This window comes from Dysidea avara, chromosome 5 (assembly GCF_963678975.1).
Source record: "Dysidea avara chromosome 5, odDysAvar1.4, whole genome shotgun sequence".
NCBI classification, from domain to species: domain Eukaryota; kingdom Metazoa; phylum Porifera; class Demospongiae; order Dictyoceratida; family Dysideidae; genus Dysidea; species Dysidea avara.
The window spans coordinates 13993646-14017684 of NC_089276.1; the positions used below are offsets into that span (position 1 = coordinate 13993646).

The window sequence follows — 24039 nt, forward strand, 5'->3', positions numbered from 1 at the left end:
TAGACGGTCAGACAGATGGCTTTTTAGCTTTATATATGTGACTGGATTTTGGAAAAATGATCCAAATCGCACATTAGAAGTTTCGAGATAACCGGTTTAAAGAATTAAAGCCAGCATAAGTCTCCAAGGATAGCAAGCACGCGTATGAAATTTACACAAAAGATGCATCAATCTGTTACCTTTCAGGCCACTTCCAGTACTTGTAGCTGCTTGTAGAGTTTCCCGCCAAATAAGATAGAAAATCTGAGCAGTTGGATGAGCGAAGTAGTATCACGAGTGCTCACAAAGGGGTGGAGGGGAGGGTAAGAGATAGACCTCAAAATGGAGGCAGGCCACGATTGGAGTCCAGACACGAGATTACAGGGCTGTGCTAGCTCCTTAGTGGCTGATATGTAGCAAAATCAACAGAGAAAACGTCTGGCCAACATTATAAGGCTGTCCACCAGTAAACCACTGATTCTTGCCAAGCCAGGTCCTTCACAAGGCCCGAAATCGCCATTTGAGCACTCCACACCACCCAGGAAAGACGTCTGTTAAAACCAGCCTCAAGTAGTTTGAGGGTCAAAACTAGTAGTACGATAGTTTAGCTATCCACTGGGGGTGTTAGTTTGATTTTACCTGATGTGCGATTTGGATCGGTTTTGTAAAATCTGGTCACATATATAGATATTTCAAATTACTTCACCTCAGGTTTTAGAGTCAACTAAATATCTTTGCATCTGACTTCTAATTCATACAAAAGCAGTATTATTTGTAATGTTTATTCCTTCCACCACATATATATGCTCAAATGGTTTCCTAAATAAAATTTTATCAGGGTTACTAGAATACCACACAGTGGGTTTTTATAGCAAGGGATTAATTTTAGCATTTGTAATCATTCGCTAAAATTTAATTTGCTAGAATTTTGGCACCGTCATAATAACGTCATCGCATGATTTAGTCTAAGGTCACAGCTTCGATCACTAAGCACTCTGGAAAGATGTTTGTCCAGCTGAAGTCAGGGATAAAGCTGTGAACGAGTCAAAGCAAGAAGTATGGGTAAGGAAAGGTGCACGTGACTTGAACTAGCTAATGGTTCAAACTAAAAATGATTGCAATGTAGCCTGCACACCTGCTAGCAAGGTCCAGTTCTTTATTAAATCTATCTCCCAGCCCATGCAGAACTATGTGTAACGATAAATACAAACGGGGATGTGAAAGACAGCAGATAAAGCGATGCAACGGTTGCATGTACAACGCCATGCACCATGAATCGCTTTGTTTTTATTATATATGCTAGTTGACACAAAACTGGTTTGCACCTGTTACAAGTGTTACCACAGTGGATTTTTGCATGTATCTTAATTAAAAGCGAGATTTAAATTTTAGTGTTGCCATTCAATCGCTAAATTTTCTGCCGCTATTTTTTAATTTTGTGGGAAATTTCAGACACTACAATAACTCGCTATACGGTATGTACATAGACAACCAAAATCTAATAATACAGAGTGAAGTATAGCTATACTAACCATTATTGACTCTACTACTACATATCACAGAAATATGCTTGTTGAGTACCACAATCAAAAACTTTTAGTCATTGAGAAGACTGACTCTCGCTCATCCTGATCTAATACAGGTGCAATGCCTATTCTACCGATGATAAGACTACTCCATGAGTTTCTAATCGTTTCATGTGTTTTGTGTGTATATCAAGTTGATGGTTCTCTATACCAGTTAAAGCACTACCTAGGTTTGTGCTATACGTCAAATGTATGTATTACGCAAAGAGTGGTCTCGAGATGAAATAAATGTAGCACTCGGCTTCACCTTGTGCTATATTTGTCTCTCACCTACTCTTTTACGTGCTATATTTGACGTATACTATAGTAGTTGCGGCAGTGCTCTAACTCTTTACATATAGTTGTTCTAACATTATCATAAGCATGTTGTAACCATAACATACGTAACATTAAAACATGTAACAAGCAAGCACACTGTATCATATTAGTATTTTACTGACCTTTCGAGTAAGGATCCAGTGATGTACTAGAAAATGCTATTTGAAACATTTCATTGCTTATACCTAGTGTAATAGTGATACACAGGTGATTTATATAATATGAGATGCCATATTACCTGAGCTAGCAAGCTGATGTCTTAATAGCAAACTGGAATTGCTATCACTTATGTGTGAAAATTGAAGACTTTGCTCAACACCTAATATTAACAGATATCATCTGTAACTATGCTACTATTACACATGTGCAAGGTATAACCATTATATGGCAAGTGCAGCTGTGAAGGTCATTCATGATAACCAAAAGTAGTGTCCGCATAATCTGCTAGTCACAAAAACAGTCAGTAATTGTCATAGTTATGGTAACCAAGGTGAACTAACTGCATGGCTACATACGTAGCAATCATAGTTCAAAAACTTATCAATTCTTGCACAGAAACAAAGAATATTTTGTAAAATTTTTGCTAACCACCGTCAAGGAAGAGTAATCCAAACAAACAAGTATAAATCATAAATGATTCACAAAACTATCTTCTCAACTGTTTTATACTTTGTCAATTGTATTTTCTTGCACTATATTTCTCTATACAAAGCCTCAAAGCTGCATGCTCTTTATTTCTGGTGCATACATAGGGTACACACACCTTTCAACTCAAATGGTAATGAATACACTACATCTGGTAAAGTATATAAGAGGCTAGCTCTATTGTTGTCGGTCACTATAGTCTATCAGGAAAACTACTCACAAAGTATGTTGGGAGTCACTAGCTAGACCTATATTTCAATCCGGCAATCATGTACATACGTATACCAATTCAGGGCAAAGCATACCTGTGCAGTAATTCGATACAGGCTTCATACATTCTTATTTCTTACATACAAGCTACAGTATTCCTTGGCTATGCATATAAGATTGCCCATTAACTACTTTTCCTATTATGTGCTCCAATTATTCTCGGGCTGTGTTCTTGGGAATTAAATCTTCACTGCTCCCTGTGAAGTGTGAGCATGCTATAAAGTTAGGATACATACAGTGTATTTAAAATTGCTCTATTAGAATACAGTACCTTCACTACCTTGCCCTTTTCCTGATTAGAGGTTAAAGTATTTTGATGTGTGCATGGCTGTCTGTTTTACAAGAGTATCCCAATGTTTTATGCAAAAATAGGCAGAGTTGCAGTTACTCTTATGCCCAGTGTACAAGCTTTGCACTTTATGCTGACATTATGCTCATTGTTTTCCGATGGCAATTATGCTGTCATAATTGGCATAAACAATATTGGCTATCTTTATACTAAACAGATTTGTTCACATGATCACACACAGCAAGAAACAATTTCAGGAAGTTATGTATACACCCATGTACAGCCAGTTAACCTGCAGCCACCTGTGAGGTGTGCCTAGCAGGTTTAAAAATGGTTGTACATACGTATGTACATTATATACACATACCAGATTTTACATCTTTAGTTATGACCATTAGATCATGTGAGGAAGTGATCTTCTCTAGTTGATCACACAAATCCAACAAGTCTTCTTTATTGTTCAGCCTTCCAATCAAACAGTTCAGTATTTTACTATTTGCAATTCTGCAGTTGCTACTACAAAGAATATCACAAATCTGATCATCACTGATGTGGTTCTGTAATTTTCCAACACTCTCTTCATACTCATCAGGCATCAGTTGTACAATGGTGTGATAATGTGACTTAAGTTGGCTAAAATCTAAAGTATTAATAGCAGCAACTGATGAGTTCTGTTTCTACATATGTGACCGGATCTGCGAAAACCCGACACAATAGTGCATTTTACGAATTCCTGTTTATTAAATATTTATAATCTACTTAGCCAAGTATATTTTCTAGCAAAGTTTCAGCCTCATTCCATTAACTTTAGGAGTTACAGCCCTACAAAGTAGCAACAACAGAAAAATCGATTTGTACAGAAAATATTGGGAAAATAAATTACAGGTGCTTACTAAAACGGTTGTAACGTATGAAAGGATGGACGTACTGGACTGAAATTTTCACCATCATGTTTGCCATGAATAGGGGAATCATTTATTGGGTACGTTTGTCCTTTTATCACCTTTCTTCACTGCATACAAAGGAAAAATTCTAGAAGAAAAATCGATCACGTACGATGGATTCAACGTGACGTAAACAAACGCCCATAACTTGCGTATCCTTGGGTCTACTGCAACGAAACAAAGATCTTCTAATCCTCTGGAGTAGGCGAATAAGATGATATCCAGGTTTTTATTGTTAGTCCCTTCCTTCACTACGAAAGTGGCATTCAAAGATTTACAAAATTTTTTCAATAATACGCAAATATCTCACCAATTGTTTTCAATGCTTTATACTGCAAATTTAGGCTTGCGCTATTGTGTCGGGTTTTCGCAGATCCAGTCACATATGTAAAGTGAAGCCTACGTTATTATTTATTTACTAACCCTCGGGGCATCGAGGGTTACTGTAGTTGTCTTGTGCGGCTATGCAAATTTGTTGTTACCACTTTAACTGCTGCCTATTTCATTCATAGGTTAATAACAAGGTGCCATAAGCTCCTTTTGATGAGTTTAACAAATGAAACATGTTATATATTTGCTGTTTTGATTGTCTTGGCCTTCCTTGCTTCTTGATGAATACAAAAGTGACAGCAATAAATTCTTTTCAACCATAGTAGTGTATTACATCTAGCGATACTCCGATAAGGGATCAACAAACTCAACAAAACCAGGGATGAGATTTCAAAATCTTTGTGAGATTTCAAGATTTCCATAAAATCTTAATTATTGTTAACTAGTCCAGATTTTACCAGCAATCTACAACATTTCAGGCCAGACTTCTTGTGGGTCTCTCGGATTTAGACTAGAAGATTCTTCCATATGCTTATTCAATTTCCCCAAGGGTTTTGCACAATAGTGCTTCAATTTTATTACATATGCTTTTAGACTTACCAAGAGCTCATAATGTTAATCTGACAATAGCCATTTACTTTAAAAATTGATGTTATTTATTGCGATTGCTAGTAAATAAAGTCCTTAGCTGTTATGCAAAACCCCCAATGTACAAACTGTACCAGCTCAAAGACTCCATTTGTGTATAGCAATAATTATGAATGTACTTCAGATATGTTGGTATAGTATAAACACAGAAGGACACTACCAAATTTATGAAGTATATATGGCTACGTACATAATGTTAAACCAACCTTCACTGACACTCAATATCTCAGGGATCATTATTTCTTCATCTGGTAAATATAAGTACACTACATACAACAATTACTGAAGTAATATATACATGCATTTATATACACTGTAATTCTATACATACATGCTCATACAGTATGCAAACTTATTAACAAATGAATTCTCCATAGTTTGCCATAGTATACAGTTGTTCGTAGGCTTCCCATCGTATCATTCAGTAGAGTAGTACTGCATATTAGGGATCATGAAGGTTGGGTCTTTTCTGGCCAAAACTATCACTCTATAACCAGCCTCACAACACTTTCATGGCACCTTGGCAGTACTGGTTAGGTATAACCAAGTTTATCTTCAGTATGACCTGAATCACTTCCAAAAAGTTGCTACAATTAAAAAATATATATTTAGTGAAATTTTCTACTGACTGACCACTGACTGACTGATTGACTGACTGACAAATGCCTTCAGACAAGCGTAACTCGATAACAGCTAAGGCTATGGGCTTGATTTTTCACTGTTCAATGTCATTCATCCTGAGACGTACCTTTTGGCATACCGCAGTACGTACAATACGCACGTCATGGACTTACCTTTGTCCTCCTTTGTGTCCCATTTCTTTTTGTTGACAGCCCAAGGCGTCAATTCGCGGTAGTGCGATGGCTTCCCTACATTTGTAAACGGACATCATCTGTATATTCCACGGTGACTGCAGAGGTGCTTCTCCTACAGTTCTTTGTACATAACGCTGTGAAATGGCCTGAACATAGCTGAAAGTGAAACGTAATGGCCACTTCCGAGTCAGTAATAATTGATAGTTGGGACATGCAAATCATCCGTATTTTTGTGGTGACTGGATTGATTGCAGAGGGGTTTCTTCTTCATTTGTAGCACTTTGTAATGGGCTGAACAAAGAGCGTAATAACCACTTAACTTTCAAGTCAGTAACTGATAGCTGGGTTGCTCATCCAGATGAAAACATTAACTCTGGTGCTCTCCTTTCCTTTGATGCAGTATGCATGGGTTCACCAGTGATAATAATGTTACAAAACAAGTAAATAAAACAAGTATAGGAACAATTAGGAACTTTAAATAAGTTTGATTAGGGATCATAGAAAAAAGTAGGGAAACAAGGGAGGTCACCTACACCTGTATATCACATATTGCACTGATTTGGGAATGTTAATGAGATATACACACTGTAAACAGTATGTATATCTCATTAAGGCAGTGCGTATATCTCATTAACAGATATTGCATAGTTAGGTGTGCGTATGTAATAGTTATAGAGGAATTGTGATGAAATATACATCTGAAGCATGAGAGCCGCAGGCCTGAGGGATCAGGGTGTATATATCAGCAAGAACCAATGCAGTCATGGTATAAGTTATCACTCAGGGCACACTCACCTGATAGGTGAAAGAACTACAGAGCACTCACTCTGTTCCTTTTATACATCAGTATCTAATAACCGATAGTGGCTTTAATTAGTCTTGTGTGGCCAGACCTCTATCTCCCCTTCTCTTTTCCTTGTGACGTCATTGGTCAGCGAGATAGGATCTGGTGAATTACTTTCACTGAAATTCAGTGGATTTGATTTCAATGGCTAGCTGTACATTGGCATGGCAGACCATAATTAATTTACTGTAAAATTTTGAACAGGGCTGATACTGTTGCTACGTACAAATACATAGCATTTCTCTGGCAAGAAAAGCAAGAAATTATGTTAACTGTTTGTCCGTGAATGCAACTTTGTTAACGGTAATTCACCAGACCCTATCTCCCTGACCAATGACATCACAAAGAAAAAGAGGAGGCAAGATAGCAGTCTGGCCATGTGAGACTAGGTTTTAATAGCATGAGCTAATAGCTGTTAGAACATTGTTCATACATCATTATACTTTATACACAGCGCCAGAAAATTGCGACTGTGGGATCTAATTTTATAGTGATAACATTTGGTACTACATTAAGCCTACTAACTTTGCTATTGGGACAGTATGTCAGTTAAGTTATGTAGTTAGGACTGTAGGTTACTCGCCTATTTAAATTTAGTTGTCCTCTTTGTGTTGTTCCGTGGTCTGCTCAATAGCTGATACTTGGAAGGTAAAAATACAGATCCATGCATTGCCCAAGTGATTGTTTTATTGATCATTCATCGCTTAGTAACTGTCAAATAGTCAAACCTTAGCAACAACACTTAGCCTAGCCTAACTTGTAAACCCAAACCCATAATTAAATGCCCTATATCGCTCAATATAATGAGTCAAAGCGCATAGTATCTTTGAACTGGTTGGGCAACAAAGCCATGAGCAATCTGCACTCCTATTATATTTCCCGGGCAATATCAAAATGCAGGTTGTCCGGTCAATATGCAAGTTAAACCCCAGATGGTGCCTTTGAATGTCCATATCACCTTAACTCATTCCAAGAAATCCTCAGGTTTCTTTAATGTCCTTTGCTATCTATTTGTGCCACTACACTATAACTTATTCATGATTATAGTGAATACCCATGTGTAGGTGATTAAACCATGTGGCACATACTAGTCATACCACAGGCACTCGTACTTTGTCTGGTATATATGCACTTGTTCTCAGGCAAGTGCGTATATGCCAGGTAAAGCAAGGTATAACTATTACATGTATATCAGGCAAGACATAATTACCACTTACCACGCAACTAAATAAACAAGCAGCCACTAAACAATGATAGTAATACTATAATCACACACAACCATACCATCAGCTTCAGCTAAATTGTTAACAGGCATCACTGGTTGAGCTGGATGGTCTTGATGGGTCACTGCGGTTGATCAATACAGACATATTGTTTTGTAGCACTTTACTTCTTCACAATTAACCAAACTCACCTGCTTTAAGTTTACAAATGACTGAGATAAGCTGCTCTGGTTGTGGTGAAATTGTTGTAATATATTCTAGCTTGCCACAAAATTCTTTTAAATTCCTTGTGGCCTTAAAATGTGTAATTAAAGTTTCAAGAATTGCTTTGTTAGCAACAGTGTGGTCTGAGTTACTAATAATTGTAGAGATTTGGTCATCAGTAAAACAACCCTGTAATATTTCCAATGTTTTCTTGTGGTCCAAAGGTAGAGATTGAAGAATATCAAAGTAGTGTGATTGCAACAGCTGCATACCTGCACATACACATACGTTAACATATAATACGTAAAAGTTCATCAAATTCTGTGCATCACACAATGCAGTTGCAGCATAGAGAGTTATGTACTTAACTATGTGGCCACTTTTACATGCATAGGTTCACAGAATTAAATATGACATGTAGTAAAAGTGAATGTATTGATATTTCATACACTTTAATAAATCACAAATTTTAAATCAAAGTTTCATAATGCGGTTTACCATATAGATTCATAAGTACATATATATTCATGAGTCATGTGACAGGACTATGCATATGTATGCTTATGTGTGACCAGGCCTGCAAAAACAGGGCATGTGGGCACAAACTACACCACGTCACAAACCAGGTTATATCTCAGTACTGGAACAGAATATCTGCATTCTGTAGCATCATAAAGCCAATGTAAATGCTTACCAAAAGATGAAAATTGTATTGCAATGGTTGTAAAATTAGGTTTTTACTAACATTGTGAATGAGTAAAAAGTTTTACGAATGTATGCAAGCCTATCTTTATACACCGTAGTACATGTTCATAATGCAAGCTTATCATTATTGTCAATTGAATGGGTGTAACAACATTAGAACATTCGTTATGAATAATTAATGAATATTCAAATGTTAAAGTTTACCATTCGTTAATGCCCTAATTGCAATAGCGTAAGTCGCCAATTATCGGCACCATTTCATCACGCAATTATAATTCCTTAATTCAATAGCGTACGAACTTCCGGTTTGAACCATTTAACAGAACAGTCCTTCATCTCTTAGCACACCAAATCTTAATTATCTCACGTGAGTGACCATCTTGTTATGAGGAAAATCGCAATGTCTATCGTGTGCCAATTATCGGCATGGGGTACCTATTATCGGCAACTGTACTTCCCTGATTGACCAATTATCGGCACAATGTGCAATTTAGTGTGTAACTCCATGATGGCTCGTTGGTTCTTTGTGAAAGTTTTGTGGGAGGTGCAGTCCTTGGATAACTTCGTTTCACAGAAGTTCTACGAAGATAAGGTCAGCCATTCAAGAGATATTCAGGTTAGACGTAAAAGCACACTGGTTTCCAATACAAAATTATTTTAATGCAATTCCATGCTTAACCAGAATGGCTTGTGTAGCGCTTTAACAACAATAATCACCGAATGAAAACGATTCTAAGAAATGTTTTAGAGGATATAACAGCCCATTGTGGAACTTGGTAGCCTCCATATACCCTGTAGCCTCTATAGTTTACAAGTGCTGATAATCGGTACCTGCCGATAATTGGCAACTTACGCTACCATACAATAGTTTGACAAACTGAAACGTCACCCAAATATTTCTCAGAAATTTAAAAAAACTGGTCAAACATTATATGTGTGACCTTGCTGAGCAAAAACCCGACTAGTTTGCATAATTCTGTTGTTGTTTTTTGAGAAAAACCGCATTGAAATACATTGAGTAAAAAAATGTATATTACAAAAATAATTTTACGTGCGTTTTAATTGCTTCAGTAAACAGTGAAACAAGGTTCGAATCGAGAAAACTAAGTGACAAACGGATTAGCCTGTTAATGGTGAGTAAGAATATCTTTGTTTTGTTTCAGTGCCATGAAGCAAATGTGAGTTATGGGAATTTGTTTATGTTGCGGTAAAATATTACATAAACATCGCAGTTTCTAAGTTTAAACAGCCTTTTTGCTTAAACGCATGGGTATACGCAGGGCAAAAACCATACCTTGCTGAATGCCCCAATTCATTGTGAAGACAATGAGCCAAGTCCCATCTCCATAGCTTGTTTCCTTTGTGAGTTATGATTGATTAAATGAGCACCTGTAATTTTCTTCCATATAGTCACTGTACAAATCGATTGTTTTGCACTTCCTGTTGTCTATCACTATAACTCCACAACTATTCACCAGACAAGGCTGAAACTTTGACAGCTCATTGTTTTTCCCTCTAGATAATAAAGAAGTTTGATAATAATGTAAACTAGTCGGGTTTTCGCTCAGTGGGTCACATATTTTATATATATACACCTGGAATATCCTCCTCCACTTCACTACTACTAACAGTAACATCATCAATAGGTGTAACTCCACTAGTATCAGTTGTGGAACTAGCATGTACACTTGCAGGCATGCCAACACTGGATGGCCCTAGTTGATTGCTTATTCCTGGGGTTTGCTTCAGTTCTGGAACTGTTACATAGTCAGGATGGAGTAATGGTTGTGAAGAGCTAGTTCCATTGGATTCAACTATAGCATAATTATATGTGTACACATTAATCTATTAGTATATATTAACTGGATAAAATATATACAATTTTACCCATTATAATTACTACAGCTGGATGCTAAGTACTTTAGGACTTAGTCTACATATTTTGCCTTTGTTTCAATTCTTTTATTATATATATATATATACCATGATCACATGAAACTTCAAAGGCGCCGCTGGTTGCATATAGGGCATATACACCCCAACCCACAGATGAGTATATATATATACTCACCTGATGTCACGTGACACATTACTGTGTCACAATTACGGGCTGATAGCCCGACATGGGCGGGCAAACAACACCCACGCTAGCATGGCTAATCACCCAGATGACTCAGGCTAATAGCCTTCATCACGCTAGGCGATTAATCACCCCAGCCAGTAAGAGTCCAACCACTGGACTCATTTTATACCCATATCTAGCGACTTCAATGATGGGTGGCAGTAAGTAACGTTGCTCCTACGTTTGTTGATATGAACGGACAAGTCCTGGTGATATACGGAGATATGTTTACTAAGTCCCACAATCAATTTGATTCTTCATTGTGAGAGCTTAATTGTGAGAGGAACGTTTCCAGTGTGTCTACCATGCCAAACTATGGCGAATTAAGTGTAAGTATTATACTTTAAGTTGGTTTATGTGCATATGGGTTGTTAGTAAGTAATGTAGTGCGGATTAATTTAGAAACATGGTATATATCATATGAACCATGGCTCTTGGTGTATTGTACTTATATACACCCCTCCTTCTCAGTCATCAGAAGTTTACTGTTGATAAACGCCTCGGCTTCGCCTTGGCGTTTATCAATAGTAAACTTCCTCTGACTTCGGAGTCGGGGTGTATATAAGTGCAATACACCTCATAGCCATGGTTTATATATATATACCAATTATGATTATTATTTAAGCTCTAGCATTAATCTATGTTAATTGGCCATTTCCAAGTGCATAATTACAATTTCACTTTGTAGTGACTGTTCTGTTAGGAGAATGAACTGTGTAGTTAATTGTTCTGTTTAATCCCTTCGAACAAAATTATAAGATTTATATCCCTCACTTTCCACTTTACAAAAGCTGCACCTAATATGCCAGCATTTTGCATTATGTCAGCAGAAATCAATTCATCCCTAATAATTATATACTGTGTTTAACAGGAAAATTTGGAATAGTGCATATAGGCAATCAGTTTTCTGATGTCAATGAATCTATAATTTCATTAGATCCCAAAAAAAACAGTACTGTGGGTATAAGAAAAAAGACTGCCCCAGCTACATATACAGTACAGCTCACAGGTAACATCACGAGTATACACATGCGAGTAATGTTCGTATCTTCTCGCAGGATCATTCTTTTGCAATGTACTGTACAATACCTGTGGAACATCGCGTGGATATGCACTAGCCACGCGAGAAGCTCGCCACATATGAGAATACTCACCACTGAGTTTAGTACCTTCATGCAACACTTAAATCACATAAACATTTGTGACTGGTCTCATATGTTCGTGCAAGCCTAGCTAGTTAATTTTACAGTAGAATGCAATAAACGTGTGCTGGCCGGCCCACAGAATGCAATGGGTGGAATATTTACGAGTCGAAAAAAATCCGTAAATTCTAAAGCGCTTGTTTCACACTGAAGGAAAGTGATAACACCAAAAACTTTGATAGGATCGTGATCCCCAAAGCAAGAGGAGTTCCACAATCTTTGTTTCGTGTCAGTACACCCAAGAAGGCGGAAGATATCAGCATTAGTCTGCCTTGCATTGCACGAGCGGTTCACTATCGCTTTTTCTCACGTTCGTTTGTCTTCGCCGGTTCCCCCTGGTCGTAGGAAAGGCCTGGAAGACAAAACTTACCCAGCAATGGATTTGCTTGGTCATGGACAATTTGATGGTGCAAGTTGGATCTTGGTAGAGGACTGCACTCGTACGTTATGATCATTTTATTAAGCACTGTAGTTTGTTGTCACTGCACAAATCGATTTTTTGCTGTTGCTATTTTGTAGTGCTGTAACTTCGAAATTTCTTGACTTCTAGAGTTGAAACTTCAGCTGCATGACCATTCCTTTGGCTATCTAGATAAAGAAAATATGAATTTGAATAATGCACTAACTGGGGTTCTGTCGCATTACTTTGCAACCAATCCATCTAGGTCTACGGTAACTACTGCTAGCTACGGTACTGACTGTAGTACGTGACAGGCCAGTCAGTCTCGCAGTCAGTAGCTAAGTGACCAAGTATTCGGTGGCTACAACACAGGCATTGCAACAGGAGATCTCACAGCGGCTGGCGGAACTGAGCCAGTGCTGCTTCCCAACACCATAAGTGAGTCCTGTTATCTCGTCTTGCGTGACGCTCTCAAGTAAAGCTTGCTATCATGGAGCATAACTGTAGCCTTGCTTTATCCACGCGGGTCACTCGAGCACACCTCACACATCTCGTGCGTGTACATGTGACATTACCCGTGAGCTGTACTGTACCTTGCATGAGCAATTTTGGAGTACTAAACAAAGGTACACGATATATTCATGCATAAACATTAGTGATGCACTGATACCGCTTTTTCACTACCGATCTGATACCGATACATAGAAGGCCAGAAATGGCCGATACCAATCCAATACCGATACTTTGTCCCACAAGCATTTCTCACAAGAAACAGCTAGTGATTTAGTTTACTAAACTCATTTGCTAATCCTATCAACTGCAGTTTGCTGATTTTGCATGTGGCTATCAATTACGAAAAGACAATAGTTTATGGCTTCAACGAATCTTATTTCGTGGCTTACTTCAGTTTCCACTGTACTAATAATGCTAGTAGTTGGCTTCTTTTAAGGAATTCCTTATATCAGCTTTTGCTCAACTCCGTTCAATGCGCTATGTATGCTGCCATCTTGATAAGTAATTATATGACATCATTTAAAGTATCGGTTGGTATCGGGAATTTATAGCTTTACCGATACAAGTCCGATACCGCCAAAATAGGGCCGATACTGATACTAGTAAACATATATACTTACCACATCGTATTTCTTGTACACAGCATGTTGACTCAATTAGTACATCCATTATATCACATAATTTTGTCATCCCTCCACTACTGCTACTAAAACTTAAAGTGATTACAATAAATGTTATGATCTTTTCATTAATCAGTTTAACATCAGTTAATGTTGCTGGTATCAGTGAGTTGAGTTGTTGTTGTTGTTCTGCTGCTAAAAACTGTGGAAGTGTTCTCAACTTCTTAATAGTAGACTGATAGTCATCAGGAAGAGATTCACAGAGTACAGGAAGACAGGTATTTACAAGTGACCATTCTGTATAAGATTAGCATAAACAAATAACATGTGTACAGTATATAGTAAGTAAGAACTTACCAGAAGAGTTTAGCAAACACTTGAAGTTTAATAAAGACTTTATATGGCCAATTTTCCTTTGCTTCACATTTACTTCTGTAACAGCAATATACACAACTGTGTTAAAACAAGGTATACTAGATGAGCTTTGGCAGTACCAATCATGAGTGACCAGATGAGCTTTAGTGACCAGATGAGCTTATAAAAAGATGAGCTTATGAAAAGTGACCAGATGAGCTTTGGCAGTACCATGCAATCATAAAAAAAGTTGAAAATAAAATAATTAGTGCTAAACAGTTTCATTGTAGCACAAACAGTATAATGTACGGCTTGCTTCAGAGCACTTGAATGGAAGGTTTTTCTGGTAAAACCATTGTATATAGGTAGGAAATTCCAATTAGACCATATAAACTGTTACATTCAATCAAGCCAAGTGACAAATCAGAAAAAAGGTACATACCAAATTTTAATCTTTTACTTTTAGCAGCACTGATGTGGACTAAGTAAAACTCAGTGGCATGGGCAAGCCAGGGTATTGCCCTGGCATCTGACTACTTTGCCCCACCATCAGCCACCCAGAGCAACTAAAGACGTGGGCTGGATCAAACTTACTTCATTATTGTACAAAAATATACTAGCACAACTTACACAACACTAACTGTGTTATTTTCATCAATGTTCCACTATATAGTCAATGTATATATGGGGTTATCCAAGGGATTTTCCCTACGAGTACCTCGAATGAGTACAAATAGTAGGAGGCAATAAATGGAAGCGAGATCATGTGATTACAGAAAACCACGCAGCATTGTGACAAGGAGTGAAGGACAAGGATTAGTATTAACTTTTTCAGTATAGTGAGATGGACAGTTAACATCTGGATTAAAAATGTGTGTGCATCATTATGCATACTTTACCTCCAACTACTGTATGCAAGATGACTAATGTACTGTAACCTAACTAAAAGTGAACGCTAGCTATTGGCCTTCTTATCCATAAATACATCTCTGTACGTGTCTTAGTACCAGACTAGGAAGACTCTTGAATTAAAACATAAGGCGCTTTCTGCTGCATTACGTGATGACTATGCCCTGCAACTAGAATTGTCAGCCTAGAAACAAAACAAAAAAATTGCTGACTGAACAAGTACTCCATACCGTTTCAACTATCACTAAGTAGTATCTATGCGACTAGACTGGTGCTAATGCCTCAAATACTTCAAAGCTACCTCACCTCTATTCTCTAATCCGAGTTTTGACCACACCAATAGTTACACAAGTTAAATTGCTGTAATGGATGAAGATGAGCATGTGTATGTGTGCTGCATGGTCAAATGGATTGTCCACCAAGTTCCCTGACATGGAAAAAAGTCTGGCTACGCCACTGGTAAAACCTTTTTCTGTGCCATGATATAATTTTTCTTAAGTTGGACTTTGACCAAATTCATGTTGATAAACTAATACAGCTATAACGAACACTACAATAGTTAGCTAGTTGTTGGTTAATGTGTATCTTGATTCTAGGGATGAGCCAGCAAAATGTTAGAAAAATAGGATGGTAAAAGCAATGAACAAAATGCTGACAAAGTAGGTGGACTTTTTGAAAAGTGGATGCTGTGGAACAGCTACTTAGCACATTTTATGCATGAAAAGATCAAGATACTCTAATAGAACAGTCACACAAAGTATTAAATCAAGAATATGCAGTTTCTTGCTATTAGAAGAGCACCTAGAGATCAAGATACTCTAATAGAATAGTCATTATGTTATTAAATACTCTGATAAAATAGTCTCACATGTTTGTGAGCTTGAGACACTACAACAAATTCAGTGCTGGTCACTGAAAAGCATTAATAGTATATTATATTAATTCTCAACAATATGGGTAGATTTTGAGAAAAATATTGGGTAAAATAGGTCAGACAAAAAAATAATTGCTGGAAAGAAAAATAGGTGGGAAAAAAAGCAAAATAGGCTCATCCCTACTTGATTCCTATATGGTAAAGAACTTACACATACCTAAATTATCATCAATTTGTTTAGACTGACTTGTAGTCACAAGTGCTTGATGCCTCACAAGTCTTCGTCTACTACCAGAACAACTACAAGCCTTGTCTACTAATGCTTCTTCACCACTAACAGTACAACTGATGATAACATTATCCATTGTACTATCATCTAGTTGATCAAAACCATCACTACTCTTAACATTAGCAAGTTGAGTGTAATGTTGGTGTGTAGTACCTAAAGAGCAACATACTACTCAACTGCAATACACAAATACATACTCACTAGATGATCCCTGATGTATAACTGATTTATACTGTGCTGACATTTTATGACCCCACTTGTCACTAGCACTGAACTCTAACAAGTATAGAGAATAAACAGATCGTTATCCTACAGTAGTTACCTTAAACAAAACAGTATTGATGTGCATTTCAAGAGTTCATGAATTGTCACAGTGTTAGGTGTGCTTCAGGGTCTGCATTGTTTCACAATTTATGTATATGTCTTTACTTGTCTGGTGCAATTAACTATGATGACTATTGCCTTATTAACCAGTCTAATTGTTTTGCACATCAAGAAACTAATTATGTAGAATTGTTCCTATATATACAAAATACCAAGTTTCAGCCATGATGTGCTTATGTAGTACAAAATTATAAGGAAGCCTTCTACAGTATGCTCAGAATAGCATTAGTCTTGTCTCACAAACTTTAAACTGGGATATGTATGTGTCCTGCTGAAGTAAAAGTAAAAAAGCACAATTTCGTAAACTGGATTGCAGGCTGATGATTGATATACACTGCTCGATGAGAAATGTACATCAATCATGGCTGTGTTAGCAATCACTTCTGCTGTGGATTACATGCACTAAGGTTGAAAAAAAAAAACGTAACTACCATTGATTACCTGTTTTAATCTTGTCTATGAGACTACCCATTACTGACACTGAATCAAGCCAGTCACAAAACTGATGATGATCTTTCACAATATCAAGATGGACTAATAACACATTCATAACACGTTGACAACACAATCGTCGACTGTCTCCACTGAGAATGTACTGCTCCACTTGATCAGTAATGGTAAAGTGACAACGTAAGATCTTAATTGTTAGTTTACAATTTGGTATTAAACTTTGATACAGTAAATCATATTGCTTGTTCAGAATGGCTAATTCTATTAACACACATAATCTCTGTATTTCAACAATAGTACACATCTCCTCACCAGGTTTGTGTTTAATCTGATCAACAGTTTGTAGTCCATGTAACACTTCATGTGGTTCAGCCATGTTACGTACATAGGTTATAAGAATACTGTGATGGTAAAAGAACAAGAATGTGATACTATTCAGTGTAGATATCACTTCTTTTATCATTTGTAAGCCTCAAAGCATTCCTGTACATCTGGCTTTGGGACTTTTCTACAAAATTTGAGAAGAGAAGAAATTTTTTGTTTTACTTCCAGTTGTGCTTGTATTTTTTGAAACCTTGATTTACCGAACGTTGTATTGGGATGACTGTACTATTAGAGCATCTCAATCACAACTTGAAATGCATGTTTGGGGGTATCGTTACTTTTGACAAACCACTGAAGAGCTCTTCTATATCTACAATGTCTATTCAGTCAATTCTCTTCACCGGTTTACTTGGCAGGCCTAACAACAAATTGCAATTATTTATGAAGCTCAATCACATATTACTTGCGTCCTTGTCACACACATTTATTTGTGATATGCAAATTTCTTTAAAACAACAAATGATTTAAGCTATGATAATTTTATTCTACATTTGACGTGTGCCTCTATATTACAGTGTTGATGACAACATCCGCAATACGGTTGGTAAGGAGTTTCACATCTCATTGACCACTGACCATCTCATTGACTTTTCCCCTTCCCATATCACATGATCCGCTGTTTACAAAAAGGTTACATGAAATGGTTTTACAAAATTATAAACAAACAGAAGAGTATCTACTAAATCATTGTTGTGTTTAATTTGTAAGTAATCATAGCTACTGGATCACAAAACTGGATACTGTGCACTATTATCATTGCATATGGAAGAAGAGCTACTGCCCTTATCACGACACATTCACTTGTGGAATAAGTTACAAATTGACAGTACTATTACATTCAGATCTCTAATTATGATGTAGATATTGCACTATACTCATATATTTTGAGTTTTACAATTAACAAATATAAAAAAGTAAATATGTTGTAAAATGCATTGTCTCCACCCCAGCGTTCCACATATCCAATATTGAAAGAGCTTAAACTAAATGGTTAAATCATTTAGTTTTGCCTTCAATAGCATGAGCACCCTTAACAAGCATGACACTAGTGGAAAGCAACTGGAATCACATTAAGAGGAAACTCAAGCGAATGATATGATGTCACCATCATCAGCTAGCTAACCTCCTACCTCAACAAGTTAATGTGGATGGAACACTGGGGTGGAGACAATGTGTTTGACAACAGAATAGCTATATGCCATGATACTAGTGCACAGTATCCAGTTCCGTGATCCAGTATGACTACTCACACAACAATGATTTAGTGGATACTCTTCTGTACGTTTGTTTATAATTTTGTAAAAACCATTTCCGTGATGATGGTTAATTGAAACATGTAAAGCAATCTGTAAACATAGCGAATCACGTGATATGGGAAGTGGGGACGCGAAGTGAACAGATCTACACAAAACCATCTAGTGTAGTATACGATCAGACGATCGTGTTTTATCGATGATCATTTACTTTAACACCAGTTGCTAAAATGCATAAGTTAACTAGTAATGGACAGAAAAGTGGACTCAACTTAACGTACGTACATAGGGCTAACTTTGCCGCCTTAGTTAGGCACTGATCATGAGTCTCACGACCCGCATCATCTCACTTGATAACGCCGTCCTCGCCCATCGTCTAAACTTGTGACAATCAATAACGGGGAACGCCCTTTCGTAATGGGGTTTTCCAAAGGACTTCACAGGGACGAGGCACTTTGCCTGCGATGTCATCAGTTTTTTAGCCTGTGCCAGTTGACCGATTTTATTTTCTACGCACTATCAACTTGACCAGTTAGGCACCGAGGACTGGTGGGGACTATTCTACGGAACGGAACGGAACGGAACGGAATGGAATGATGGACTAAACCACGGAACGGAACGCTTTCTCAAACTGAAGCTTGCAACTTACCATTACTGAAACTTCCCTTATAAGTTAGCAGTGGCATCTCCAGTGGGTGGTTAAACATAAGATAAAAAGAATTAACGGATCAATTGTGGGTTTTTGTTGGTTGTCATTAGTAACGAAGTATTATTGTGGGATGAGCTGTATCAGTGATGTTCATCCATACGGAAGGGAACTTTATTTGAGCTGTTTTTCTTATTTAGACTTTAGAAAACAGTCTGGGCCGGTCTTTCAAGTCATAAGTCAGTGTATAAATAAAGCAAGCAGGAAGATACTGGTAACAGGAAAGAGCCAGCTGAATTAAAACTTGAAGAATTTTGTGCAGTGTGTGAGGAGCAAATATTTTGGCAGACCGCAAGGAGGGTATATTCTGCAAACATCACTGAAGTGTATGCATGGAGTTATTTATATATTAACAGCTGGTGCAGTGGACTAATGCCGTATTCAATAGTGAGCTGATTTTATCTGTTGCACAATTCAAGGATGTGTCTGACTGCTAGCCTTGAATCAGGCTAAATGTCAAAACTCCAAGATCAGCCAAATCTCTATTATAAGCCGCATGTGAAACCATACCCGTAGCCACCAGGCAAACGTGATTTGGACCAGGATGTGTGTGTAATTTCAATGTATCTAGTCAGATCTGAAATGGAACACTTACATTAATTACATACCACCTAAGAATCCTAGGATTTCTTAAGTGTAACATTTCACATGCTTCACTTCAAACAAAACAGGTTAAATTTGTTCATCTATTTTCAAGTGATTCCCAGTCCAGCTGGTCCATGAAATTACAATGGGATCACATGTATTTGTTACAGTGCGGGCTGTCCTGTGTTGGATCTACTCTAGAGTTGAGATTTCAAGGTAGACTCACTGCCAATGTACTGACACTAGTACTGTTGTAGCATGTTTAAGTGGAGGACAAATGAAATAGTAATGCTAGATTATTTATGTATACAAATTTTTCATAATGAAATTGATATCGCATTTTGATTTATACTTCCACTTTGCAACATATTCAAGAGCAAGAAGCTACCACACTTAATCTCCAACCACTGTCATTAATTAACCAAGATCTCACTAGTCTGTAATTCACCTTACTGTAGTGATTTTATTGATTCATCTGTATGCTTTCTTCATTTTCCTTTGAAGTTGTACCAAGAGTTCATAATAAGGTGGAGAGTGTCTAACTTGAATGCATTCACCAAACACCCTGCTTAAAGTAACACCTCGGCCTTATTTCAGAACAAAGGCTTTATCTCAACTCTAATCAACAGTTTTCTATCCCCCAGTTTTGTGCAAGAAATTTTCGTACAGGTTTTTGCATACGAAAATTATTTTACAACGAAAAAAAAGCAAATTACGGTAGTCCTTGCAGTGCATGTATTGTCCTTGTTTTGGTTCTGTTTATTTGTAGCTATATGTGGGGAGCATATTTGCAGGCCCATGCAGCCTTCCTGCTTGAAATTTGACAAAAATAGATAGATATTGCGCTTAATTGAATAGTAAATATATGCATGCTGTAGTTGCTGCCAGAGGAATTAAAGTATACTGTAGTAGGGATCGGGCTTTTGTGCCCAAAAATAGGCACCAGCCTATTATGCTGGCATAATTTTGAGCATAATAGGTGCCTGAAAGCATCAAGCATAATAGGCAAAATAATTGTCAGACTGTAAGCAAAAATGCATGCCACAGAAAAAGGTTGACTTACAATAATAGAACAGTCGATGCCACTGATATAGCATTAAGTAGTTATCTGACACGACTGTTATTATAGTTTACAATGTAGCCAAATTCTTAATGCACAACAAGTCTTTTACATTTAGGTAGTTGTTAATATGCCAAGGTTTATCATTATCCATAGAAAGTAACAAAACATTGGAACTGTGGCAAAAATTTTGAGCATAATTATGAGCATACTTGGCAAAATTTTTGAGCACTGCAGCATAGCATAATAGGCTGGTGCCTACCCAAATAGCCTCATGATCAGCTACACGTATACCTCACTTTTCCTTCATAACAGCTCATTGGCAAACAAAGGCCTGTTTGGATAAACATGAAACTTGGTGGTGTGTAGCTGTAGCAATAGCTAGCTGTGACAAGAGTTTTGTTTTCCAATAGGGAGCCACCTCAGATATGACCTTTGTGACTTTTTAATACAATTAGTGTCAAATTGAAGTTCTTGCCCTAAAGAATAAGTTAGGAAAGTTTATATCCTACTCTGTTCTAAAGTTACATGCAGTGATATTGATGTAACTATGCCACTATTTTTCCTGCTCAGGAACAATGCAAGCTTGAAATACAGTACAAGTATGTAGGTTTACTTTTCCAATACTTACCATGGCAATTTTACCATGGCCACCTAAAATAGACATGTTATAATAGATCAATGAACTACTAATACATATATACCAAAGTAGTTATGCAGCTGCATAGCGGGTTTATGCACAAGGTCCAATTTGTGTGAATTTTGCAAAGTGAAACTTGTCAATGATTTGCAAAGTTTTACTGTTTTTGTATGAGTGCATTTTGACTTATAAACTTCCTTGTTTTTTGTGCGCAATTGCAGAAATTTTTGCTGAAATATTAATCTGTTGTGTCTGATGGACCTTGCACATAAAACCTGCTACATGTACAATACTGTAATCCACATATTTTTCATCGTAAAAATAATATTTTTGTATGCAAAAAGTATTATATACAAAAATTTCTCAAAAAGTTTTGCAAAAGATTGAGACACTATAATAGAGCAGCCATTCATGTAAATCATATGAAAATATTTTCACACAAAATTTTTTTTCACAACAATTACAGTAGGGACCGGAGGTTGCTGGAGTGCAACCCACTTGCATATTATATTGTTTAGTAACACTGCAGAGAGAGACATGTGGGCAATTAAATAAAGTAAGCAATAATTATCATGAACCTACTTTTGCTACAGACAACATATTGGGGGTCAGAATGTATATAGACCATTTGTATTCCCATAATTATTTGATTTAAATGTACACATTTTACATGTAGGTTCAGACAATTAACTCATTGTATGTAAACATATTTTCATACATATGCATGTGATTTACATGAATGATGATGATAAAAATTAATTAAATGATACATAACATACTAATATATAATTATTTTTTCTAGGCCTGAGTCAAATATGCTCAGGTTTTCCCAAAATATATACTTTCAGAAATTTTCACCCATTGTGCTCTTTTCTTATTATTATGCCTGAATTAGTTAGCAACATTTGTGACAATTATCATGGAAAATTTTAATCAGTGAATGTTCTTAGACTATTTTACTATAAAATGACTGTTCTGCTGATCTAAAGAGTCATGTACAATGTGCATTTGAGTGCCCTATTGCAGTTTCCACTGACTGCTCTATTAAGGCGTATTGGTCTATTTTCATAGAATTAAGCTCCATAGTTTGAAATATCCATGTAATATGCCAGCATTATGCTGGTATAGCACTCCAGCCTATTATGCTTTTTCCTAATTTTCCCCTCAAAAAAGATGTCTTATAGTGTGCACTAGAGTGCCATGCCCTAGATTGCACATGGTCTATAGCTAATATGCGTGTGCAATGTGCCAAAGTAGTAACCTGTCACTCATAATATCTATACATATAGCTAATAATATCTCAATAATATGTACATAAAAATTATTGCAATAACAGAGCTACAAAATCTGTATGCCACAGCAGTGTGTGTCACTGTAGTGTGTCAGTGGTGATATCAGTTGTTACATGTGTAGTTGTGTCAGATGCTTCTGGTAATAGATAATCAGTAACATTCCCATCAGATGGTGACACTGGAAATACAGGTGCAGTAGTAGCAGTAGTACTAGTAGTAGTGATAGCAGCAGCAGTAGTAGTAGTAGCAGTGACCATTGTAGTTAGCAAAGGATCAGTAGAATGTGATGCCCCCAACAGTTCTATAATAAGTAAAGCAAATAAATAGTTTTATAGAGTGACATATTTCAAGTTAACAAAGTTAATGCAAACAATTGAACTCTCTAATAAGCAGTCATATTGCACACAATACCTGCTAAATTCTTAAAACAAAAAATAGTACCGTAATTTACCATTTTTTCAATTTCATCTGCAAAAACTTGTACAAAAATTTCTTACACAAAATTTTTTCATAAGATCAATCTACTCTAATAGAGCAGTCATTCATGTAAATTATACAAAAATACTTTTTACGCGAAAATTTTTATCATGGAAATAAAGTGAATTATGGTAGTACTATATGTATTATATACCCTTCCATGTATACCTTCATCAGAAGATGGTGGTTGTGTACACATTGTTTCTGTTACTACAGGCACATCATCAACTGGTACATTTGTTACTGGTTGAGTTCTGTTGAAGGTAACATCAGTGGTGACATCTGATATCATTGCCCTAGGTTGTATGATGTTAACGGTTGTTACAATGGATGCTTCAGTAGGACCACTTAGCTCAAGAGCTTCAATTATTTCTATGAGAAAAGAATATTCACATATTTATTAAGAATAGAAATGAAGGCTAATAGTTTGGTAAGAGGTCATATTTGTGCACTAATAGTCTGCTTGTTTGAACTTGGCATGTGTGCATGTTGTGTCTGTAGGGGCACTCAGGGGCGGGGCGGATCCAGAGTTAGGGGTGCACTTTGCTGAAAAAGTTGAAGGGCAAAAAAAAAAAAAAATGGTCCCAGCAATAATGGCTGTCCTTTACCAAATATATATACCATAAAGTATATAAAGATCCTTATTCAGATCCTTATTCACAGCTTCATAGTTAAGCTACACTGCCTTATGAACACCGTGACTGTTTTATTAGAGTGATTGACTG

At 36.8% G+C, this 24039-nt stretch overlaps 2 protein-coding genes across 2 annotated transcripts in view; both read right to left on the reverse strand.

Moving 5' to 3' along the window:
- Positions 1–939: 939 nt before the first annotated feature.
- On the reverse strand, positions 940–19040 carry LOC136255020 (uncharacterized). Its single transcript, XM_066047741.1, has 16 exons — positions 18905–19040; positions 17230–17318; positions 16909–17178; positions 16285–16359; positions 16012–16236; positions 14015–14089; positions 13658–13954; positions 10396–10614; positions 8083–8367; positions 7953–8015; positions 5216–5257; positions 3455–3727; positions 2122–2202; positions 2006–2068; positions 1115–1166; positions 940–1012 (listed from the first exon to the last, which is right to left on the reverse strand). Exons 1-16 carry the CDS (start codon positions 18925–18927, stop codon positions 940–942), a joined length of 2205 nt encoding a protein of 734 aa, XP_065903813.1. The 5' UTR covers positions 18928–19040.
- Positions 19041–22821: 3781 nt separating this feature from the next.
- The window catches only part of LOC136256692 (uncharacterized), a 34288-nt gene continuing 33070 nt past the window's right edge, over positions 22822–24039 (reverse strand). The window contains exons 22-23 of the mRNA XM_066049674.1: positions 23483–23686; positions 22822–23138 (exon numbers count right to left, since the gene is read on the reverse strand). Of these exons, the coding sequence (XP_065905746.1) occupies positions 22915–23138; positions 23483–23686 (428 nt within the window). The 3' untranslated portion in view covers positions 22822–22914. The remainder of the gene's footprint in view (positions 23139–23482; positions 23687–24039) is intronic.

What these genes read in the sequence shown, in the direction of transcription:
- LOC136255020 (XM_066047741.1), bottom strand. Translation starts at nt 18,927, where the DNA reads ATGGGCGAGGACGGCGTTATCAA. An exon ending in GTGTTTGCTAAACTCTTCTG is followed by an intron (nt 13,955 to 14,014) that starts GTAAGTTCTTAC and finishes AATCTTATACAG; the next exon opens with AATGGTCACTTGTAAATACC. An exon ending in AACTAAAGATGTAAAATCTG is followed by an intron (nt 2,203 to 3,454) that starts GTATGTGTATAT and finishes TGTTAATATTAG; the next exon opens with GTGTTGAGCAAAGTCTTCAA.